Source organism: Sardina pilchardus, chromosome 24 (assembly GCF_963854185.1).
Source record: "Sardina pilchardus chromosome 24, fSarPil1.1, whole genome shotgun sequence".
Lineage (NCBI taxonomy): Eukaryota > Metazoa > Chordata > Actinopteri > Clupeiformes > Clupeidae > Sardina > Sardina pilchardus.
In genome coordinates, this window is record NC_085017.1 from 8310723 (window position 1) to 8332316 (window position 21594).

The window sequence follows — 21594 nt, forward strand, 5'->3', positions numbered from 1 at the left end:
TGCAGACAAAAGTATTATTTGAAGTGTAGATTGCATGTTATTCATACCTTTCCGGCCAATGGTGAAGTTCTCCACCACACACTCGCCATTCTCATTCAGCATCCTGCTGAGCTCATCCAATGATGGGATAGTGTAGTAGCCCACACGATGGAGAACTACCCCTGTTCACAACATTAATATAAAAATCATCATCAGAGGCCGTATTCACAAAGAATTTTAAGGCTAAAAGTAGCTCCTAACTGGAACATTTAGGAGAAACTCCTAAAAAAATATAGCTGCAAGCAGCAATGTGGGGGCCAAGCAGTAGGCCGGAGTAACCACGGCAACTCGACGCTGTTAGCTCAATGCCGCAATCAGACATATGGCCGTAAGCCATCAGAGCAAGTTTTGATGTCTAAAGTTACAAGCCAACTTGCATTTTTGCTAGCTGCAGCTGTCCTAGAGGTCAAAGGTCACCAAATATCTTGGGTGTTCTCCCGATGGGGTCATGATTCTATGTACTAATTTTGATAGATGCAATGGTTGCTGAGATATGAGCTCACTTCCTGTTTGGCGGCTTCGCACTCCAGAGATCAAAGATCACCAAATTTCTTGGCCCTTCTCCCGATGGACTCACGAGTCCATATATCAAGTTTGGTTTTGATAGATGCAAAGGTTGCTGAGCTATGAGTTCACTTCCTGTTTGGCGGCTTCGCCACCAATTTCGATTGGCTGTGACAGGCGAATGCTTCCGTCAATTGTTACAAAATTCAATGCAATGACAAGGCATGGTCTGATGATAGTCTGTACCAATTTTGGTGAGGATCAGATCAAATTCATGAGCTGCGTAATCTTGTGTGCGTTTTTGATTAAATCCAATATGGCGGCCGAACCAATTTCGTTGATGTCAAAAGTTGCCATCTGTCGACGTAAGGATCTCCCACAGTATTACTAGACACCACTAGTATATTGTAATTCTAAGCACAACAGCAGCTGCAGGCCAAAAGGCATGTTTCTGAATTACAGCGCCCCCTAGAGGTCAAAGGTCACCAACTTTCTTGAGCGTCCTCCTGATGGGGTCACAAGTCCATGTACCAAGTTTGGTTTTGATACATGCAAGGGTTGCTGAGATATGAGCTCACATCCTGTTTGGCGGCTTCGCCGCAGAATTTGATTGGCAGTTATGGGCGAACGGTAATAGTTCCGAAGACAAAAAGCAATGCGTGTATTACACATTGTCTGAAGATGGTGTGTGTCAAATTTGGTGTCGATCGGACAAAATTTGTGACCTGTGAAGCTTTAGTTTCACTTTGGCTAAAATCCAAAATGGCGGGAAATCTATCATGGCGGAAAATGACGTCATAGGGTGCGTTGAACTCGGGCAGGTCCAAGGATTCCAACGATACCTGACTTGGGAAAATTGGCCCAAGGGGTCAAAAGTTACGTGCGTGAACGCACGTCTAACTTTGACCTCTTGGTGGCGCTAGAGGGCTTGAGCTGCCGACATAAAACTTGGTCACATGAATCATGAGACTGTCCCCAATAAGTCTGCCAAATTTCACAACTTTTCACCAGTCGGTTCTATGGGCTGCCATTGACTCATAATAAGAAAACTAACAAACACAATGGGTGCCTTCGCAGCTTCGCTGCTTGGCCCCCAATAATGGGCTCATCACTCATAACTTTAGGACTCCTAAGTGTTTTCACTAATTGAGCAATTCACAAAGCATTGTAGCCCTACATGTGGCACCTAAATCTGGGACAGCTTAGAAGAGGACTCTTACCTCACTAAGAACTATTCACAAACAATCCTAAGCACGTCACAATGGTTTGAAATGCCCATGTGGCTACAACTCTCAATCGCGAAGGAATAATGCATTGTAACTAGGACAAATAACCAATAAACTCACTATTTCCACTCATTCATTCATTCATTCATTCAATAAATATTTGATGTTTTTACAACTTTGAAAGTAATATTTTTAAATATTTTGCCAATTATTACCTATTAAGCCCATGCCAGACTTTTGACTTTAATCATAAAATATCTTTAATGGGCATGTTCCCCCTACAGATTGAGCCTTCATAGGCCTCATCTTGAGTGTGCTTGTAGTATGTTAACTAGCTTGATCCATTTATTGATCCATAAGTGAACGTATCAATCAGCTTTACAACATTGGAAAATTGACAAAAATGAATACAGACCTGCTGGGTGAGGGGACTGTTCTTCCTGTAGCTCCTCAGGAAGAGAGTCGTCCTTCATGAAAGTCTCCTCGTTGATGGGGTCCAGGTAGGTGCTGTCATTTTGGTTTCCTGCCTCACTTCCAGTTTTAGATAAGTTAAAATCACACACAGTGCTCTGTGGGTCAAGGGATTCTGGCAATGTAGGAGAATCTTCACCAGCCATGTCTGCTTGGTTCGCTTCTTCAGACTCCTCTATGCAACTGAAGAAGCAGTATGTCAGTATTTATAATCATTTATATCACCACAAGTGAAAATTTGAGTGGCTAATTAGAGCATAAAATAAAACTTGTTTAAACTAAAGCTGCAAAAATAACTGACAGCCAGATAAAGCGGTTTGACTACGTACCTTCCATCTCGCTTTTTTTTTGTCTCAGATTTGCCAGATCAGATCCAGTTGTCTTTAGACTAGGCTATTGCAATGCTCAAGCTTATTTGCTTGCATATATAATAGGGCTGAACGTTTATGGAAAATACATTTACGCGCCAATACGATGCGATATGCAATTACTTTTTGATAATATATCTTCACACATACAGAAGCTTCAGAGTTGAATTACAACCAATCGAAATGGTAGCAGGACCACTCACCTTAGTGGATACTCTGGAGGTGAGGCAAGGTCATCTACGTCCCTGTCCACAGCTGAGAGGCTGCTACTGGTAAGATTCTTCAGCACCAGCTTCTTGATGTTCTTCCTACAATCATGAGAGAATGGGATAAGCTGAGATTGTTTACATCATGTTCCGCACCACCTCCAACAGCTGAAAGTTAACCCAACTCTGGAGTTTTTAAAGACAGATCACAGCGTGTGAGGGTAAATGGGCTCATAACACTATTTTGAACACCAGAGTGCGTCTGGGCTGTGTGTGGTCACATTTTAACATCAATTTAAACATTTTATAATCGCGATTAAGATTTAAAATCGATTAATTGCACAGCCCTAATAGAATCTGTCATCACTTTCAACATCACACCTTGGTACAGCTTCCTACCAAACAAATGCAAGAGAGAGCTGGCCAGGATAGCCAAGCAAGCCTTTAAGATCATAGGCATTCGACAAATACAGCCATCTGATCTTTATATACAAGCAGTGGAAAGAAAATGCAACTTCTTCATCCAGGATGCCTTCGACACCCTCCACCAAAGCTATGAGCTATGACCATCAGGAATCAGGTTCAGAGTGCCTCTGGATAACATGTCATTATACAGTACATCAAATCCCTCATTCCCAATGCAATACATATACAAAACTCATGCTACTAACACATCATAAACCCTCTGCCTTCAATCAAAAGAACATCTTCCTAAAATGGCAACATATTAGATAATAAATCTTTTGGAATCTTGAATCTTTGGATTTTGAATCAAGTAAACACAGGAATCTATTAAAAAAATGTTTCTTTACCTAGGCACAAAGGTTCCATTGGTCAAGGAGGGCTCATCATCATCCAGTCCATCAAAGAGCACTGACTTTAAGGTGCCCGAAGGAGTAAGTGCTTTTGGCCGTACACGTGTTGCCGGTCTAGGGGTCAGTTTATAGTGGGTTGTTGTAACAAGAGCCTTTTGGGCTGCAGGATTGGTGGGCTTCAGGCGCTGTCAAAACAAAGGATTGGTAGATACAATCAAACATTTCTCATCGCAGACGATAGAACATTTAATAGGACATTTAGCTATGACATGATACAACACTTTATAGGATGCGCAAACTGTACTTCCAGCGTCTAATCAGAGAGATCTGCAGTCGGTTAAAGCAGTCAAGTTTAAGTTTCAGTTTAGGTCAAAGGTGTGCCTTAAACTTTACATTGAAACTACAGTCACCAATTTTAAACTAGCGCTGCTTGTTTGCTGTTGTCCTGTTACGTAGTGTCCCGAGACACCCAGCCACTGCACCAAGATAAAGGAGGTTAGAGCAGACACTGTACTGCACTCTTGTTGCCGTCCTATGTCACTCGCAGTACTGTATTGCGGAAGTTGCATAGTGGCACGTGGTGCTGGCTTCTGGAAGTTGCAGTTCGTCTACAAGTAGTCGCGAGTCTTTTGTGTAAATTGGCCTTAAGGGCTTTGTGTTGTACTTGGTGCATGGCAATTCACTATACATACAGCCTAAATAATCACATAGCCATACTCCCATATATTTTGATTAAATGAACACATAATGTTGACAGGCCAAATTGGGCTTTTTGTTTGCCTCATTTGTGAAGCGACATTGGGCGTCTTGAAAGGTGCACTCATTGGCTCTGGCGCGCAGCGCAACTTTGATAGCACTTAGCTAGCCCAATGCATTCATTAGGATCCAAACAGAGATGAAGTTAGAAGCGACCAAACACCTCCATGTTTTCCCTATTAAAATACAGTTACACATGTAGTCACACGACCAAGTATGGTGAGACAAAATAAAACGTGGTGCATTTCTAAGCAGGGAAGAGGGATAACTATATTGTGTGGCGCAGTAATATCCTCACTCTTGCACTTTCAGTTTCACTTTGGAGTGAGGATATTACTGCGCAGAGTCTAAGTGCTCCCAATATTATTCCGCCACACAATATAGTCCCTTTTACCTGCTTAGAAATGCACCACGTTTTATTTTGTCTCACCATACTTGGTCGTGTGACTACTCGTGTAACTGTATTTTAATAGGGAAAACATGGAGGTGTTTGGTCACTTCTAACTTCATCTCTGTTTAGATCCTAATGAATGCCTTGGGCTAGCTAAGTGCTATCAAAGTTGCGCCGCGCGCCAGAGCCAGTGAGTGCACGCATTGAAACGTGAGAGGTATGTATCAACTCGTCTTAATTAAGCGAATAACGCAGTTTAATATGAAAAAACGGTGAAGTGTTCCTTTAATACAGGGGGGCATTTAATATGGCATTAATATGGTTTTGTTTCTTTTAACATAAATCACTGTCCTGCGGCTTATAAACAATGCGGCTTATATGCAGGAAATTACTGTAACATGGTGTACACTCACCTCCTCCTTCTTCTTGGGGTCAGACAAGGGATTTCTGAAAAGTGGAGAGTCCCCAAAGGGAGAGTATGCCAGTGCGTTTATCTGTTGCTGTAGAACCGCCTGCTGTGTTGCTGCTGCACTCGGGTCTGTGAGGGAAATGGGCTGCTGAGGGGCACCAAGGCCGAGGGTGCCAGTGCCAGTGTTAAATGCCGATGTTCCGAAAGCATTCACTGTTCCTAAGGTAGAACCCAGCTTGTTCTGGTTATTTCCAAAGAGAGAAGTCTGTCCAGTGCCAACAGCTGTAACAGAAGAGAGGACATGGACAGAGGCTTAAATTAAACTAAAATATCATGTCTGCTTTCATTACAACTAAACAACTTAAATGAGAGCAATATAACGTCAGTGTCCACAGACAATTACAGAATAATAGTAAATCACAATTTGCCAATTATTCCAAATTAACCACAAGGGCATTTATTAAAGGAATATTTCGGCATTTTACACTTTAAGCCCGTTTTCTGTATTGCCTAGCATGAAAACGAGTGTTTGACACCTAAATCTCGACGATTGAGCCCGTTTGTGGAATTTGGCAGCTTTAGAATGGAGCTCTGTATGTCTAACATTGCTCGCTTCGTGCATGGACTATTTTGTCCTTAAAACACCCCTAAACGTTTGTTTTAAAAAATGTGCAGCTCACCGAGTGGTTACTGGTCTTCAACGATCTTCTATAGCAAGTTTCGCAGTGAAATTCAAATTCTGTTGTGTTATATTAGGCACACACGGTTGTGAGGTATCTGAAAAAGTACTTCCGGGATTTCGAAAATCATGATAAAAGATGACAGAAGCTGTATTTCGCTGCTAAACTTGCTATAGAAGATCGTTGAAGACCAGTAACCACTCGGTGAGCTGCACATTTTTAAAAACGAACGTTTAAGGGTGTTTTAAGGACTGAATAGTCCATGCACAAAGCGAGCAGTGTTAAAGCCATACAAAGCTCCATTCTGAAGCTGCCAAATTCCACAAACAGGCTCAATCGTCGAGATTTCAGTGTCAAACACTCGTTTTCATGCTAGGCAATACAGAAAACGGGCTTAAAGTGTAAAATAGCGAAATATTCCTTTAAATAGTCAGTGTCCATTACTAACATATTTCTGGATGCTTTTGAATGAAAAGAATACCCCCACAAACCTGCCCCAAAGCCAGCTCCAAGGCCTGTCCCTAGCCCAGTTGCAGCAGTCTTGTTACCAAAGAGGCTTCCTCCGGCTGGGTTGGCACCAAAACCTTGAGAAACAGAGAGCATGTTGGCTTTTTCATTTGTGAATTTCGACTAAAGGGCCTAACCCATCTGCCTAGAGTCAATTACAAGACAGTAAGGTCATTTAGTGTTAGAAAGTTCAAATAGTCCAGTGTAGGGAATGAATTGTCCATCGACCATAGGGATTAGCAATTGTCATAGGGAAAGTAGTGGGTCACTAGGGTTGGTGCCAGGAATCCGGGCAAGGGGACAGCAACAGACGATGGTAGAGTGGTTATAGAGATAGTATAGTGTCGGTGTTACACACCCTTCTGCTCAAAAAAGTTAGAAAACAAAGAAAATAGACTTACCAAAATTAGCAGTGTTCGTGTTAGCGCCCAATGTAAGTGTAGGCTTGTTTCCAAACAGTCCCGTTCCAAAGGACGGGGCACTTGTTGTGGTCGTCCCAAAACCACCAGGTTTGTTCCCAAACAATGTCTGTGACTAAACAAAAATCCACACATAAAAAAACACTAATATTAAGCTACCACTCAAGCACTCAGATCAGATGTGCACTTTAAAGCTTACCTGTGGGCCAACGGCACCAAAGCCAGTGTTGGGCTGGCCAAAGAGCCCTGAAGTTGCACCAAACCCTGTAGCCGTGCTGGTGTTTGCCGTGGCCCCAAACAGGCCTCCAGCCTGAGACACAGCTGTGTTACCAAACAAGCCCTACAGGAGGAATCAACAGAGAAATATGTGCATCTCACAAACTCAACAGTGGTAGAGGATTACTGATTATAACTACACATCATACCACCATGATAATGAAATTAGTGTGCATGGAATTCTGAGTTGTGCTGAAAAAGGATTTTAAAACACAAATATTGGTATCTATTAGGGGTGTGCACATCTCCCTTATTCACATCTCCGATTCAATACGTATCTAGATGCATAAACTACGATATGACTCAGAAATGTGTTTTAATACAGAAGAATTCGGTGTGATTTGATACGATGCAAAATAGGTCCTCAAAAGCAATACAAAAAACTTCCTAAAACAATGGCTGTGGTCTGCACAATTACTGCCGTTTTGGGAAATATTTATTACGTTAACAGCATGCAACCATGCAGAGCGGAATGCAATGAAACCATTACAATTGCATTTGCAACATTAAATTTTGCTTTTTGTGAACATTTGCATTGAAAACATTGACTGTCATGTGCACGTGTGCAACAACAGCCTAATAATGATCTGAACTTTATATACCCATATTAACATATTTCTGGGCCTATCCTTAGACTGGGGGTTCAACATAATCCCTTGAAGTGCCAAACCACACTCTACATTTTAGTCTCACAATTATCAGTGCTACAGAAGTACAAGGTATTTGGTAAAGTACAAATGTCCAAGTTCTACATTTTCAGTGGCTGCTTACCATACTGCTGGTGTTGGGCTGTCCCAAAGTATTGGCAGCGCCAAAAGAAAACCCCGTAGTTTGTTGCGTTGTTGTAGCCTGGCCAAAGGGCTTGAAGAGACTGGCAGTTTGTTGGGGAGGTGGCTGTTGACCAAAAAGACTGCTTGATGCTGTACCAAATCCCCCCGTGCCTGCCAAGAGTGCATAATGTCAAACTGTTACAAAGTGCATGCCATTAACCAGAGCCATCAAATAATCACATAGCTTTAGGGACATATCACAAATAATATTTCTGTTTGTGTACCAAAAAAAAAAAAAAGAAAAAAGAAAAAGGTGGAAAATAAATACTAACTCGTTCCAAATGCGGTCTTATTCTGTCCGAAGGAGAAGCCTGTGTTGTTTGCAGAGGCGCCAAACAGCCCAGCAGCTGTGCTGGGTGGAGCGGCAGCGGCGGTCCCAAACAGACCTCCTGTAGCAGCTGTCATCGGGTTGGAGGGACCCTTCCTCCCCGCCTGGTAATCCTCCAGTCGGAGTTCCTATAATATACAAAAGTATAATCACGCACAGCCATACAAATTGGTCGGGTGCGAGATCAAAAAAATTTTGTTAAAAAGCAATGTACAACATCAGCACATCTAAACGCTCCCAAAGTATACCTCAGTCTGAGGAAGGGTTGCTGAAGCCCGAAACGTCACTTATAATAAAGAATATATATATTGGGAGCGTTTTGGTGTGCTACTGTTTACATTGCTTTTTAACAGAGTTCCTATAATAAACATGGCAATCAAAAAAAAGCTAGAGAGGACAGCGTTTGACAGCAAACATTGGCGGGTAAGTTTAGGGTGATTTTCCAAAAGCATACATGCTTCTGATGATCAAATTGATTCTGGGCATGTTGTTGCTTGGTATAAGGTATAGCAGCAGTATACTCTCTGCCAAATGGAGTCAGTAAGTGGAGCTCTATCTAAGGCTGATGTCAAATTTACGTTGGAAGGATTTTCTACCTTTACTTACAACACTCACTGACTGTTGACATTATGTGTTCACTAAACTTTTTGCACATTGCATTTTTAATATGTTACAAAATGGCCCAATGTAGTCAAATTTTCTATTCATAGTACAACTTTTGCCAATGAGTCGTGGGGGAAAATTCTATTTTTACCATTCTTTTTTCCAGTTGTAAAGGTGCTCCGAAGTCTAACCATTAATAATAACATAACATTCCGATACTACTCCAATATTTTTACATATTTTGAGGTATACAGGCCTGTATGTGAGAAATGTCAAGTGCACACTCTTGATTGTGAAGCTACCCTTATCTAAAATGAAAGATACAGAGCCGAGACTGAGAGAAAGAAAATGTGATGCTAGAAACATTGTATAACTACTTCTTTTTACTAGGGCCGTCAGCGTTAATGCGTTAATCACAATGAGATTAAAGCTGCCGTCGGCAAGCCTTCAAAATTCCGAGTCTAAAGTCGGAAAATTCAAACTGATACAACTTTCAGATCCCTCCCCCAACCTCTCCAAGCTCCAAACTGGCCCCCAAACCCCTCACCCTCTGTAGACGAGGTTGTTTACGTGAGCAGCAGAGTAGCAGCGGTTGGATAGCAGCGTGCACAAGCTGTGACTGACAGGTAGCGATTCCTCCCCCCTAACGTGATTGCTTAAACAAAACAGGGAGCGCTCGATTTTTCCGAGCACGATTACAGGCTTGAGAGGGAGCTAGAGAATTCGCGATTTTTCCTAAACAGCCTATTTAATAGTCTACTTCTGGAATCCCATGACAGTTCATGCTAATATGACTAAAAAATGCTGCCGACGGCAGCTTTAAGGACCGAGTATAACACATTATTTTTTAAATCGTGCGCCACCAGATTTTTCATTCCACCCAGTGATTTGTGCTGTCACCAATGAGTCTCTTTGGCTGCAATTTTGACTCTTGCACACTGTCACCATGCTGCCACAGATACTTCCTAGTAGGGTACTACCTCCTACTGCTGCAGTCATGGAGATAGTCCAGAATGATGCGTATAACCAGCGGGAAAAGAAACTGCTGGATTTACTTACTTAAAATAATAATACAAAAAACAACAACAACAATAATAATAATAAAAATTGGCTCAGTCGACATTTAATTAAAATATCATAGACCTCTTAAAATCAGACTTGAATAAAATCCATATTCAAGAGAGACATTCTTTCAATGATTTCTTACTTCCAAAGATTTGTTCTCATATTCCTTCATGGCTGTGATGCATTGATGTTTTGTGTTGATACTGGTCGTCACTCCACCTTTGACCATGGTATCACTTCCTGTTGGGGGCTGAGAAAAATAAATAAAGAGACATTAAACAGAATATAAAAATCATAACAAACTTCTCACAAACTTCTCGTCCTATACTATTTTGTCAGTGGATTCTATACAAGGAAGGTCTGCCAACCTTTTAATTAAAAACAGAAGGCTATTTCAAAATTGTGTGCCTGTGGCAGGGGAGTACTTTTGTTACCCTTCCCAAGGATAAAAGAGGACCCCATAGCCAGCCTACTCCATCAAATAATTAAATTAAATAAAGAAAAATAAAAAAATAAATCTGTAACACTCAAGGGTAACCGAATCGGCCGATGGGATAAATTCAAAATTCAAAAAGCTTACAGAAAAGGCAATACAGAAAACGGGCTTAAAGTGTAAAATACAGAACTATGCCTTTAAATAGTTAAATGTTAAACAAAAGATTAAACACATCTACTTACATTAAATTTAAGTGTTGTCCCCGGTTGGGCAGGAGTGAAACTTGCAGCCCCAAAAAGTGACCCAGAGGTGCCTCCAAATGGGTTTGAGGTTTGGGTATTGGTTGCACCAAATAGTCCACCACCGCTGCTGGTGCTGGTCCCAAAGGCTAAAATACAATAACAAGGTTATAAGAATGCCTACAACAAATCTACCTGTAATCATGATCAATTTGAAAGAAGGAGCGTTCCTTTTAGACCACCATCTTAACAAAAAAAAGAGACATATTTTGACACAACAAAGGACCCTGTGATGGTGTGTTTAATCTTTACATTGGCACTTGGATGTAAATCACCTACATTTAGACCTCTATCAAGTGAACAACCACCACCCCCTGGCGCACACCTTCCTATCCTACTTCTAAATCCACCTGCCGCCACTGAAATACATGCGTCTGTAACTTTGTTGTTTCCAGTGCTTGAAGTGGGAAAAAATAAGTGCAGGAACTCTAATTTTCTGACATTTGACATTTGTGCGGTGAAAAAAAAATCAGTTTTTAGGATGTGTTGGTTCAAAAACTATTTTAATTTAATCATTCTTTCAAGCAATAACCTATAGGCCTAGGCTACTTTTTTCTAATTCACAAATGGAATACTGAAAAACCATTAAAACAACATGAACCAGACCAGTGTGATAGCCTACTTAGGCCTAACAGACTGGCCCTAGAACCTTAAAGAAACCTTTGGGCTAAAGGCCCAGTTGAAGAAAACTGTGAAATTGCCTACTTACATTGATTTAATGAACAATATTAACAACTGGCCAAGAACAGAGATTCAAGATCAAAAGTCAGAACAGGAGAGTAAAGTGACTGTAAGTGTTCTTTCTATTGCTATTTTGGGTCCTGAAATGGCATAGCATCTGCCATGGCTATACAGTAGCCTATGACAAACACGGGGTCTGAATACAACTTCTGATATGAAAAATAAATTATTTTGAAGTGGGGGAAATGGGGAGGTATGAAAAAATCCAGAAATTCTCGTGATTACCGCTAATTCTACAGAGACATTCTATACGCCATTGGAATCAGTAGGATCTCCTGTTTATTTTGATATGTAGTTTGCCATAGGGCAGTTACGAAATCGTGAAATATTTCACAAAGAAGAATGGGTATGACGCAGAACTGAATGTGACATTCATTTTTGTATGTAACTGTAATTTTCAACGCTAATTATCTCGCGAACCGTTCATCATAGAAACTAGCGGCTAACGCCATCGGAAAGGTCAGGATCTGCAGTTTCATATGATATGCCTGTTATTTCTGTGCAAGAAATTCTTCGCGCAGCAATATGACCGAGAAGAATGGGTGCGGCCGCGGCCGAATGGTGCGTCTCTCGAAGAAGGCAGAGAGGGTCGGCCAGCGGTCCGATGGTAATCTTCTCACAGGTACCGGGCCGCGACCCATACAGTGGGTACGGGTTGAGAATGCACCTTCTCCCGCGGGACTCCCGAAGAGATCCCGCAGGCCGTCAAGCCGATTTTTTTCGAGCCTAAGGCAATGTACCCAAACAACCACCAGGTGGCAGAAAGTTTCATCCCGCATTTCAAAATGATGAAGACCGCATATCCGTCAATAGTCGACTCCTTAATCTCATTTAATCATTACAATGAAGGTGATGACTGGCGAAATTATTCAAACAACGTTTCAATGAACCATTGTTGAAATGAATGAAAATGGTTAGGCCTATAGAAAATCGCCTACAGCCTAACGCCGACACAGCTGATTCTTTGATTGATTCTAAGCTGTTTTGATGTAGGGGTTGGGTAAACTGGCGCGCTACAAACATGCTACCAATCAAATGTAATATTAGTAGGACTAGCCTACTTAGACTCTTTAGTCATAGGCAACGTTGCCATGTTAATTTGGGCTAGAAGTGCTTGCTTGTGGTGGCGCTCCTGTCCGCTGCTTCTCCCGAATTGTGTGGCAAATTTGTCAGCAATCAGCTTAAATGTCAAATCATATTTATTTCTCTTTGTCGCCATGGTATTGGGGGAAACGCGGAGAAACGAGATGGTCAGTCCTCGTATTTTTTCTTCGCGTTTCGTTATAAGAAATATATAAGTAATAGTTAGTCTTCTTCCGTATTGAACAGATAGGCTACGGGACGCTCTTTGTTCCGTATTTTAAGGAACTACTCAATGCACACACACTACAATGAAAAACACACAAAGAAATCACTAAACATATAGCCTACAACCTAATGACACTTTAATGCAGCGTTTCTCAAACTATGGGCCGCGAAACGTGGAGACTGCTGCTGGTCCGCGAGACATGGGGTGAAATTAGGTCCGGTGATCTGATAATTTGCTGCGCAATTGACCAAGCAACCGCGGACCGACAGAAAAAGAAAGCAAACGTTGCGGCGGAAATGCTTCCTAATTTGATGTGTTTAAACATAGAGACATACAATTAGGTGTGTCTGTTATTATGATAATTTTCGAGCATAACTGCTTGTCCATAGCTCAGTGACAGGTGTTAATAGCCTTGCCATAAGCACTGCTGCAGGTGCTTCTTTTATTATGCGGTTAGAGCATATTAGCGCTTACTCATATAGACTATAACTCAGGGACAGGTGCAAAACCACCAACTGGGATGGATCGAAGGGCAAGCAAGCACTGCCACACAACGTGAAGGCCTTTGTGTTGTCAACACTAAACAGAAAGTTTCCTACGATGGGGAGAAGTGGCCGCAAGGACTGCATCGATAAGATCAACGAATACAGTAATGTTTTACAACCCAGCTGGTATCCGCTGTTCATTCCGACATATCCCCACTCGGCGGTAGGCCTAGGCCTATTTAACTTTTTTTTTTCAAACAACGTGCCATTCCGACATGAGGTCATTAATAGGCTATTAATGTCATAACTATTAGGCTATCATTAGGCTTACTATGCATGGCTGTAGGCAGCTATGAGGCCACTGAGATCTGGACCTCATCGGTTTTGTGAAAGCCGATTGGAAATACTTAAGTTTAGAGCGAACGTTTCAACTATGTTTGCCATGGTAGACAAAAACACTCAAATAAAACAATAGCCTAAAAAATAACTGCATGCGTAATGGACACGGCTCTATATCCTAAATAATTTTCGAGGTTCGCCATTTGGTAATATGACCTATCCTTACTGACAATAATTTAGATTGAGCACAACTAAAGTTGCACGAAGGCAAAATACAGTCCTAAAAGCCTATTCTATATAGCCTGGCCAATATTGTAGATGTGCAAAAGCAGCATTTGCGTGCGTGCTTGCCGGTGAGGTGTAGCCTACAAAAATGAGCATAACATCTGATTATTAAAGTATGGCTATAGGATATAGGCTAGAGAAGAGTTGGTTTAAAATTCAAGTGTAGTAAAAAAGTTTGTGCACATCCCCGGTCAAGGTGCAGAACAAGAGTAGGCTAAATCATAAAAAAAATGGAAAAAGGTTCGCACACTTGAAATCCTTCTTTTATAGGATATAGGCTAGAGAAGAGTTGGTTTAAAATTCAAGTGTAGTAAAAAAGTTTGTGCACATCCCCGGTCAAGGTGCAGAACAAGAGTAGGCTAAATCATAAAAAAAATGGAAAAAGGTTCGCACACTTGAAATCCTTCTTTTTTGATTTGATTTGGTCTTCTTCAGATTAAAATTCAAGTACGTGCGCTATTTAACTTAACCCCTCGAGACCGACTGCAGTCTGCTGACACAGCCAGACGACTCTCCCAACCCATTAATTCGTTTTGGCCGATATAATCCATTCATTCGTTTTGTGCGTAGGCCTATATAGATTCCTGCATGCTGCATTACCGTGACCCTTAGCCTACCTTGTGGATGATTTTTTCTCATTGGAATACAGCAGGACAGAATGCCTTTTATCTAACAAACGCAAAAGCTGAGATTGTTGGAAGGACTAGGCTACTCAACAAACTTGTTTTTCGTTTCTGGGAGATCTCGTTATCGTTTTGGATTGTCGGATTTTTATACTTATTGTTTGGACTTATGGACAATGAACTTTGAGGGGTGGTTGTTAGTGCTTTACAAAGCTTTGTGTTAATAAGTGTCGGTCCTCCTATCCTTCAGCTCACTGCGCGATGCAGTTGCGCATAGTGGCCACGAAGTCATTAACTGTTTACGACACAATACATGATATTTGTGTTTTTCGTTTCTTAGATTTAATGCATGTTTGACATGTAAACAGGCCTTCAGTCCGTTAACTTAAGGCCTTCTTTTGCATGGGGTTGCTCGCATCCGCCCGTAACCTAGACTATTATGTGCGTAGTGGCTGCATACTCTTATAATAAGAGGCAAATTGTTACAGGACAACTTAAACTGACTTCCCCAATGCTTCCCCGCAGCACATTACATTTTAATATAGGCTAATATAGGATGAACAAAGTCTATGCTATATTAAATCCAGTAGCCTAATAATTCTATGTGCCACGTCCGATTTCGCAAGTGATGTAGTAGGCTACGTTTAAACATCGACAAACGTCTGTGAGACTATCCATTTCATGAAGAGCAATTGTCTTGTGCGATCATTCCCCCTCCCCCACACTTGTCTAACCAGTTCACTAGACATTATAGCCTACCTGTATGCGGCATTGGACGATTGCCTCCCTCCCCCCTCTCTCTCGACAGACACTTCCTGACACTAGGGCTCGGGATCATGACATCAAAACTTCGCGGGCACAGCCACATTGGCAGCTTCACTCCTTAGTTTACTATGGATTATGGATTTACTCCCGCCTTTTAGTGTGTTCCTGTTACTTAGTTTTTGCCTTCTTGGTAGTATGTTGCTGTGTAGTGGGGTGTAACAGTGCAACCCACGATCGCAAGAGGAAAAGAATAAATCGCTACTATTTCTGCTTCTTGTCTTGTGCATCTGAATGAATGGATATTACGTTCAGTGCGCTACCAAATGGCGGCGATATTCCTAGAATGCAAGGCGTGTGCCCGAGCCCTATTATGTAAATGTGTGTGTGTGTGTGTGTGTGTGTGTGTGTGTGTGTGTGTGTGTGTGTGTGTGTGTGTGTGTGTGTGTGTGTGTGTGTGTGTGTGTGCGCTGAACCACGAATTCACATATTAACTTTTCTTTTCAGCAGACATCGCAATCATAAAAAAATCGCAAAACTTTTTAATAAAATAATGCCTCTTGTCTTAATGGGTTCCGGAGGTTCGCCGAGGAAGTTTTGAACCCCGGTCGCTGACGTACAGTATGATTAAGATGCCTCAACCATTTACGCCACAGTTCGAGTGTCAATTTCTTCGCACTTAGCCAAGAAATATAAAGGATTCAGTCAGTCGAGTTAATTTAGCCTATTCGCGGCATGCACTTGAAACGCCGATCAAAAGTTCTGACATGTTAAACTGACGTTAGTCATTAATTCACCACATGATAAAATGCTGTTATATTGACGCACAGTAGCCCACGGTAGTCTATGTCTATCTCTGAATCAACATGAACATGCATAACGAGATCCATATATTCTAAGTTGCTAGAAACTTCTTTTGCGGAGCTAGGCCTACTAGTCGATGGTTACAATGAATCACCCTCACTGCCCTATCGCATATCTGACCATCCATTGTTATAATGTTACAAAATGCGCGATCTTCTCCAATCGTGTAGCCTACGGTTATAAGTAAAGTGACATGATAGGCATGTAGGCCTATTAAAGATATTTCTGTTAAATACGTTTTATTTTCAGTTGTCAAAAGTGGTGGGGACAAAATCTGTGATAAAGTGCTGGGTAAGCTACCCAGCGTCGCCGGTTAAAATGAACATGCCTCCGTTTTAAAATAGCCTATAGGCCTACACATTTCTAAGTATTCCTAACATAAATGTAGCCTAAATGTCCATCTTGTCCATCTCTTTCGTCTTCGCCTTGACAATAATAGCCTATTCACGGAAATGCGGTCTTGTAACCGTAATGAATTAATGAATTAATCTAAGGTTGCCTATATCGAGTCTTTCAGGTTGAATTGAAGGCTTCTAAAACCATTTTCATTAATTTCAACAATGGTTTATTGAAACGTCGTTTGATTATAATTTCGCCAGTCATCACCTTCATTTTAATGATTAAATGAGACGGATTAAATGAGACGGATATGCGGAGCATTTCTCTCCCTCTCCATCGACCAAAACGTTGCTCTGGCATCTCTGCTGGACTGACTGAGTTATAGGCTACGTCGAGTGAGAGAGCCAGCTGTGAGGTACGCTGTAAAACATTCGAAAACTCTGAAACTGCAATCTGACATGCCGAGCGTGATGTCTCTTTTCTCCGCTTGTCACCAGCGCGGTGTCTTCGGGTTTTTCCGTGTTTTCCGGTATGAGCCGAACCTTCCTTTTATTAAGGCGGTCTTATGTTGCCCCCTTGCGGTTGCAGTTTTAATTAAAGTCCCGATGCTTCGGGAGTCCCGATGTGCGGGAAAGAAAGGAGCATTCTCAACCCGTACCATCTGTAGATTGAGAAACACTGATAGGGATAGGGCACTGTCGTAGCTCGTGGGTAATGTAGTCTTTCATTGGTCTTGTGATATTGTCTATTCTCGGGCCACTGTCGCTGCGTCGGATCAGTTTCAGTAAGTACCGGAACGCAGAAAAAAGTGGCGGAACCCAAAAGACGAAAATACAGAAGTTCCGGAACTGCGTTCCGCTGCGTTCCGGCCCACTTCAAGCACTGGTTGTTTCTATGAACAAGAATTGTAGTTAATATTCAACATCTACTTAGTAAAGATGTACAGGGGTCTATATGCTTCAACTAAGTAGTTAAATTCTCAAAAAGCAAAATGGCTTGAACAATGATCACAGCCAAAACCTGTTGCATAAAATAGCATGATTCACACAAGTGAGCATATTGTTTTATTCCATCTATGAGTTATTTTGAGGAATGCTGGGAACACACATGTATCATGACATACTTGAAATACACCTGGCTCAACCTAGTTGCTTCTACACATCCTGGCTTGGCATTCATGAAAGATGTTAAGCTAAGATGACCAGACAATGCTAGGTCAAGTTTGACATCTTTTCTAGGATTTCCTAATTCTACTTTTGTAAAATAGCCCTGTAGCAAACATTTAGTTGGATTTTCCAACCCAAAGCTCCTATTCAGGCTTATACAGTATAAGCATGCACCTCGTTTGAGTAACATGTAAAAATGAATATCCCCTTGGGTAAAGAAAGATAATTTATGTATCAAAATATTAAGCTAAAAGTGAAAACTGTCCTATTCTAAATATGCATTGCACTATACAGCTATACCATTAGTGTTGTGCCTCTCCTATAGTTGCTATCGTTTGCATCATTGAAAATGAGGATTATCCTCAAAGTAAACAATGAATGAATGAATGAATGAATGAATGAATGAATGAATGAATGAATGAATGAATGAATGAATGAATGAATGAATGAATGAATGAATGAATGAATGAATGAATGAATGAATGAATGAATGAATGAATGAATGAATGAATGAATGAATGAATGAATGAATGATCAATTAATTCGAACAAGAAACTAAATAGAGCCTTACTGCCAAAGGAAGCTGGTTTGTTGGTACCGAAGGCATTGCTTTGCTGGGAAAAGAGACCAGCCCCTGCAGTGTTGGCGCTTCCAAATAGACTGTTAGATGTTCCACTTGCGGTGCCAAAGCCAAACCCACTACTGGGGGCTGAAGTTACTGGTTGGCTGAAAGTGCTAGATCCAAAGAGTCCACCTATAAAACACAAAATAGAATTATTTAGTAAAATGCATTTTTTTAATTTTATGCTTACAATATTCTACAGGTTGATTTACAATAACATGACATGCAAAACAGAGGTGTATATAGGCAGATATATAGGGTATATGACATCCATGCAGGTACATTCAACTGCCCAGATAACTGTATTTCATTATTGTGAATAGGGTTTAGGGCTGCATGATAAACCGTTTCAATTTTTAAAAATACAACTAAGAACTAGGCCTACTTATCTACTTGTCCCAACAAGTTTGTTTATTCCTCGGCTAGTATGGTAAAGAAGGCTCTAGTTAGGCCGAGCTCCGCTCTGCTTAGGTTAAGTGAAGGATCATTCACAAGAGGATTTTGGGAAGCACAGATTCAACGCAGATCCACAAATGTGACCCTGCAAGGCAAAACCAGTCGCTTTGCGCTCGATGCTATATTGAGAAATTCCACGGGAAAAAAAAAAAAAAAAAAAAATCATTCCCGTTGTCCACGCCGCTTAAAAAGGTGAATCTCTCCTTTTCTGGCATGTCCTGACGGGAGAACCATGTCAACTTTGAATGCGGTTATCTTTTATAGTTATAGTTTTTCCAATACTCTCGACATACATATCGTTGGAAAGCTTAGTTTATGGCTGTTCATGTGAGCAAAATAACTTAATTTGGTACATATTACCAAAGTGACTGGTTTCGCCTTGCAGGGTCACAAATCTTAGATTAGTGAAATACATCCACATCGCTGATATTATGTATAGAAAGTATAGGAAGCATAGCCGACCAAGCTCAAGTAGCTCAGTGTAGCGAGGCAGGCTTTACGTACGAGTTATTAATGAGTTATAATATCTCGTAGTTATTACTAGTTATCAAAGAAAGTTAGAGGTTACCCAGATCTGCCATAATGTCATGTATCCCTTCCCTTGATTTAATTTTCATTTTATAATAACAAAAACACAAAAAGCATACTATAAAAATTCCTATATTTTGACAAAGCAAGCTGACCACTCAACATGCCATGTACAGTGGCATGCTTTAATGTCAGTTTTAATGTCAGTTATTAGCTGTTAGCTAATTAGCTGATTTCATTCTCATTGAGCTCAATGCAATTCAAACCAGCTAATTAGCCAACAGCTAATAACTGACATTAAAGCATGCTTTACTCTTAGTATGTTAAGGGTATAGTGTTGACATGGGGTTATTTTAATTCCAAAGGCCAAGGGGACTTTATCATGGTGCATAGTGTCCTGGATCCATGAAATAACTGGCCTTTAAAAATAAAAATAAAAATCCCCTATGGGAATTTAACATGGGCGTTCCAATACTTATGACCCCCTGTATTTTAAGGAAAACATTTATTTATTTACAATACATTATTCATTCACAAAGAAAATTAATGTCCTTAAAGGTTGAATAGTTACTCATTGTTTCATTTAAGGCATTAAGATAAATTTCCAAAAGATGATTTTATATTTAACTTTAAGCATGCGTTCTAATACTTTTGGAGGGCACTGTATGTGTAGGCCAGACTGACCTGAGTCTGGCAATATAAGAACCATGGTGGAGGGGGACTTTATGGCTGAGCAATTTACAGAAATATGTGGTTTTATTTAGTGATGAAAAATGACCTTTCTGTGCTCCATATCTGACATGAGCTGATCTGACCTGACCCAAGTTTGTGCGTTAGCCTGTGTGTACACTCATGATGATTCTCTACAGCAACTTTGTTAATTGCAAAGCAGTAAAACGTCAAACAAATTGGGGTGCAATATGAGTCTTGAACTGGATACCATGCAGGAATTTGCTAGGATCTCAAAACCGGATTATGAAAATGCCTTGCCATAGAGAAACACATGATGGCGTTGGATTATGAACATACTTTGCCACAAAAACATAGGGTATGTCAAGCTATATGAAGTTATCATTTTGCTGTCACTTCGTCTGTTTTATAACCCAGAAGGATGTACTTGGTATCAATGATAGCTCTCGTGAGTAATTCAAATGAGAGTGATGGGAGCGCACTGGTAGGCTGAGCTATATGACATATGACATAATGTGACTGCTGTGGTAGGTGAACGGTCACGGGGAAACTATGACTATTGGTCAAATCTGAGGAAATGTTGCAGTGTTTGGACAAAATTGCAAGGTTGCCAAAAATTTGCAAGGTTTGGTTGAACTGGCTTTAATTACTGCTATAGCAACATCGCTAATACCTGGAGAGAGTGGAGGGAATGGAGAGTGCGTGAATAGTTGAGGACAGAGGAAACAAAGTTAGCTGTGCATTCTGTAACAAACGTTTTTTTCTTCAATAGCACAATGGCTTAATTTCCACAATCAAAGCTAGAGTCAGTCAGCCTAAGCCACTAAGAAATAGGCTACATCTTGCTAAGTTGCCAAACAAGAAGCCTAAACAGGTCAGACAGAATATATAATTCATGCTATGGCTCAATGGTAAACTGGGGCCTGGGGTAATTGAAGCCTATTTTAACTGACTCATAATTAATATTAATGATCTTGACTTGGTACCTATAATTAAACAGCAGGGCTGTGCAATTAATCGAACTTCAATTCACACTGCTTCTTCAAGTCCTGCACTAGTCACGCCCCTACCCCTCTGTGCACAGGCCATTCAAGCAGCTTTGGGTTGTGTGTATGTGTGTGTGTGTGCGTGCGTGCGTGTTCTGGCAGTCAGTGGCATCATGGACCACGCTGAAATTGTAACTAGCGCATTCTCAGCTAAGTGTGTTATTATCACTGTCAATCGAGGCGACCAAATTACTCAAGAGAACTTCTGGCAAGATGGCTAATCTAACGTTAGAACACCTGGTTTATGAAATCAGCATGTTTGTTTATTAGCTTCTACTAGTGCACGAGGATAACAAACGCATTGAAAACTTATTTTCAAAGACCAAGGGGAGAGGCCTCTCGGTTAAACTACATTTCAAGTTGCAACCTTAGAACACTCGTTGGGAAATTAAACGTCCCGAGCAGCGTGATCTACTTATATATTAGCTATCCAGCTACCATCCAGTGGTTTCAACCAGTGCTGCTTTGGCAGCTGAAGCAGAGAACCAAGAAAAGTTAGCTAATGAAAAGATGTAGGAGGAGAAAGAGAAAAGCTGCAGATAGGCTGCTACAGAAAGCCATACACATGACAGAGGTAGAATTCTAAAAAAAAGGGCGTTTTCATCAGAGAACATGTCACTGAATTTAATAAAAAATGGCACAAACCACAGTATGTAATCACAATGTAATACATCTGCAATATGTGCTGTTAAAAGTAGAATTTAAGATTTA

At 40.9% G+C, this 21594-nt stretch overlaps 1 protein-coding gene across 2 annotated transcripts in view; it reads right to left on the reverse strand.

Annotated features, from left to right (window-relative positions):
• Positions 1 to 21594, reverse strand: part of nup98 (nucleoporin 98 and 96 precursor) — a 57286-nt gene that overhangs the window by 16385 nt on the left and 19307 nt on the right. For both annotated transcript variants that reach the window (XM_062528857.1, XM_062528856.1), the window contains 13 exons: positions 18113 to 18295; positions 10572 to 10717; positions 10036 to 10143; positions 8170 to 8353; positions 7839 to 8008; positions 6991 to 7131; positions 6774 to 6906; positions 6357 to 6449; positions 5190 to 5467; positions 3627 to 3814; positions 2812 to 2916; positions 2185 to 2423; positions 48 to 161 (listed from right to left, as the gene is read on the reverse strand). In XM_062528857.1, the coding sequence (XP_062384841.1) occupies positions 48 to 161; positions 2185 to 2423; positions 2812 to 2916; positions 3627 to 3814; positions 5190 to 5467; positions 6357 to 6449; positions 6774 to 6906; positions 6991 to 7131; positions 7839 to 8008; positions 8170 to 8353; positions 10036 to 10143; positions 10572 to 10717; positions 18113 to 18295 (2082 nt within the window). The remainder of the gene's footprint in view (positions 1 to 47; positions 162 to 2184; positions 2424 to 2811; positions 2917 to 3626; positions 3815 to 5189; positions 5468 to 6356; positions 6450 to 6773; positions 6907 to 6990; positions 7132 to 7838; positions 8009 to 8169; positions 8354 to 10035; positions 10144 to 10571; positions 10718 to 18112; positions 18296 to 21594) is intronic.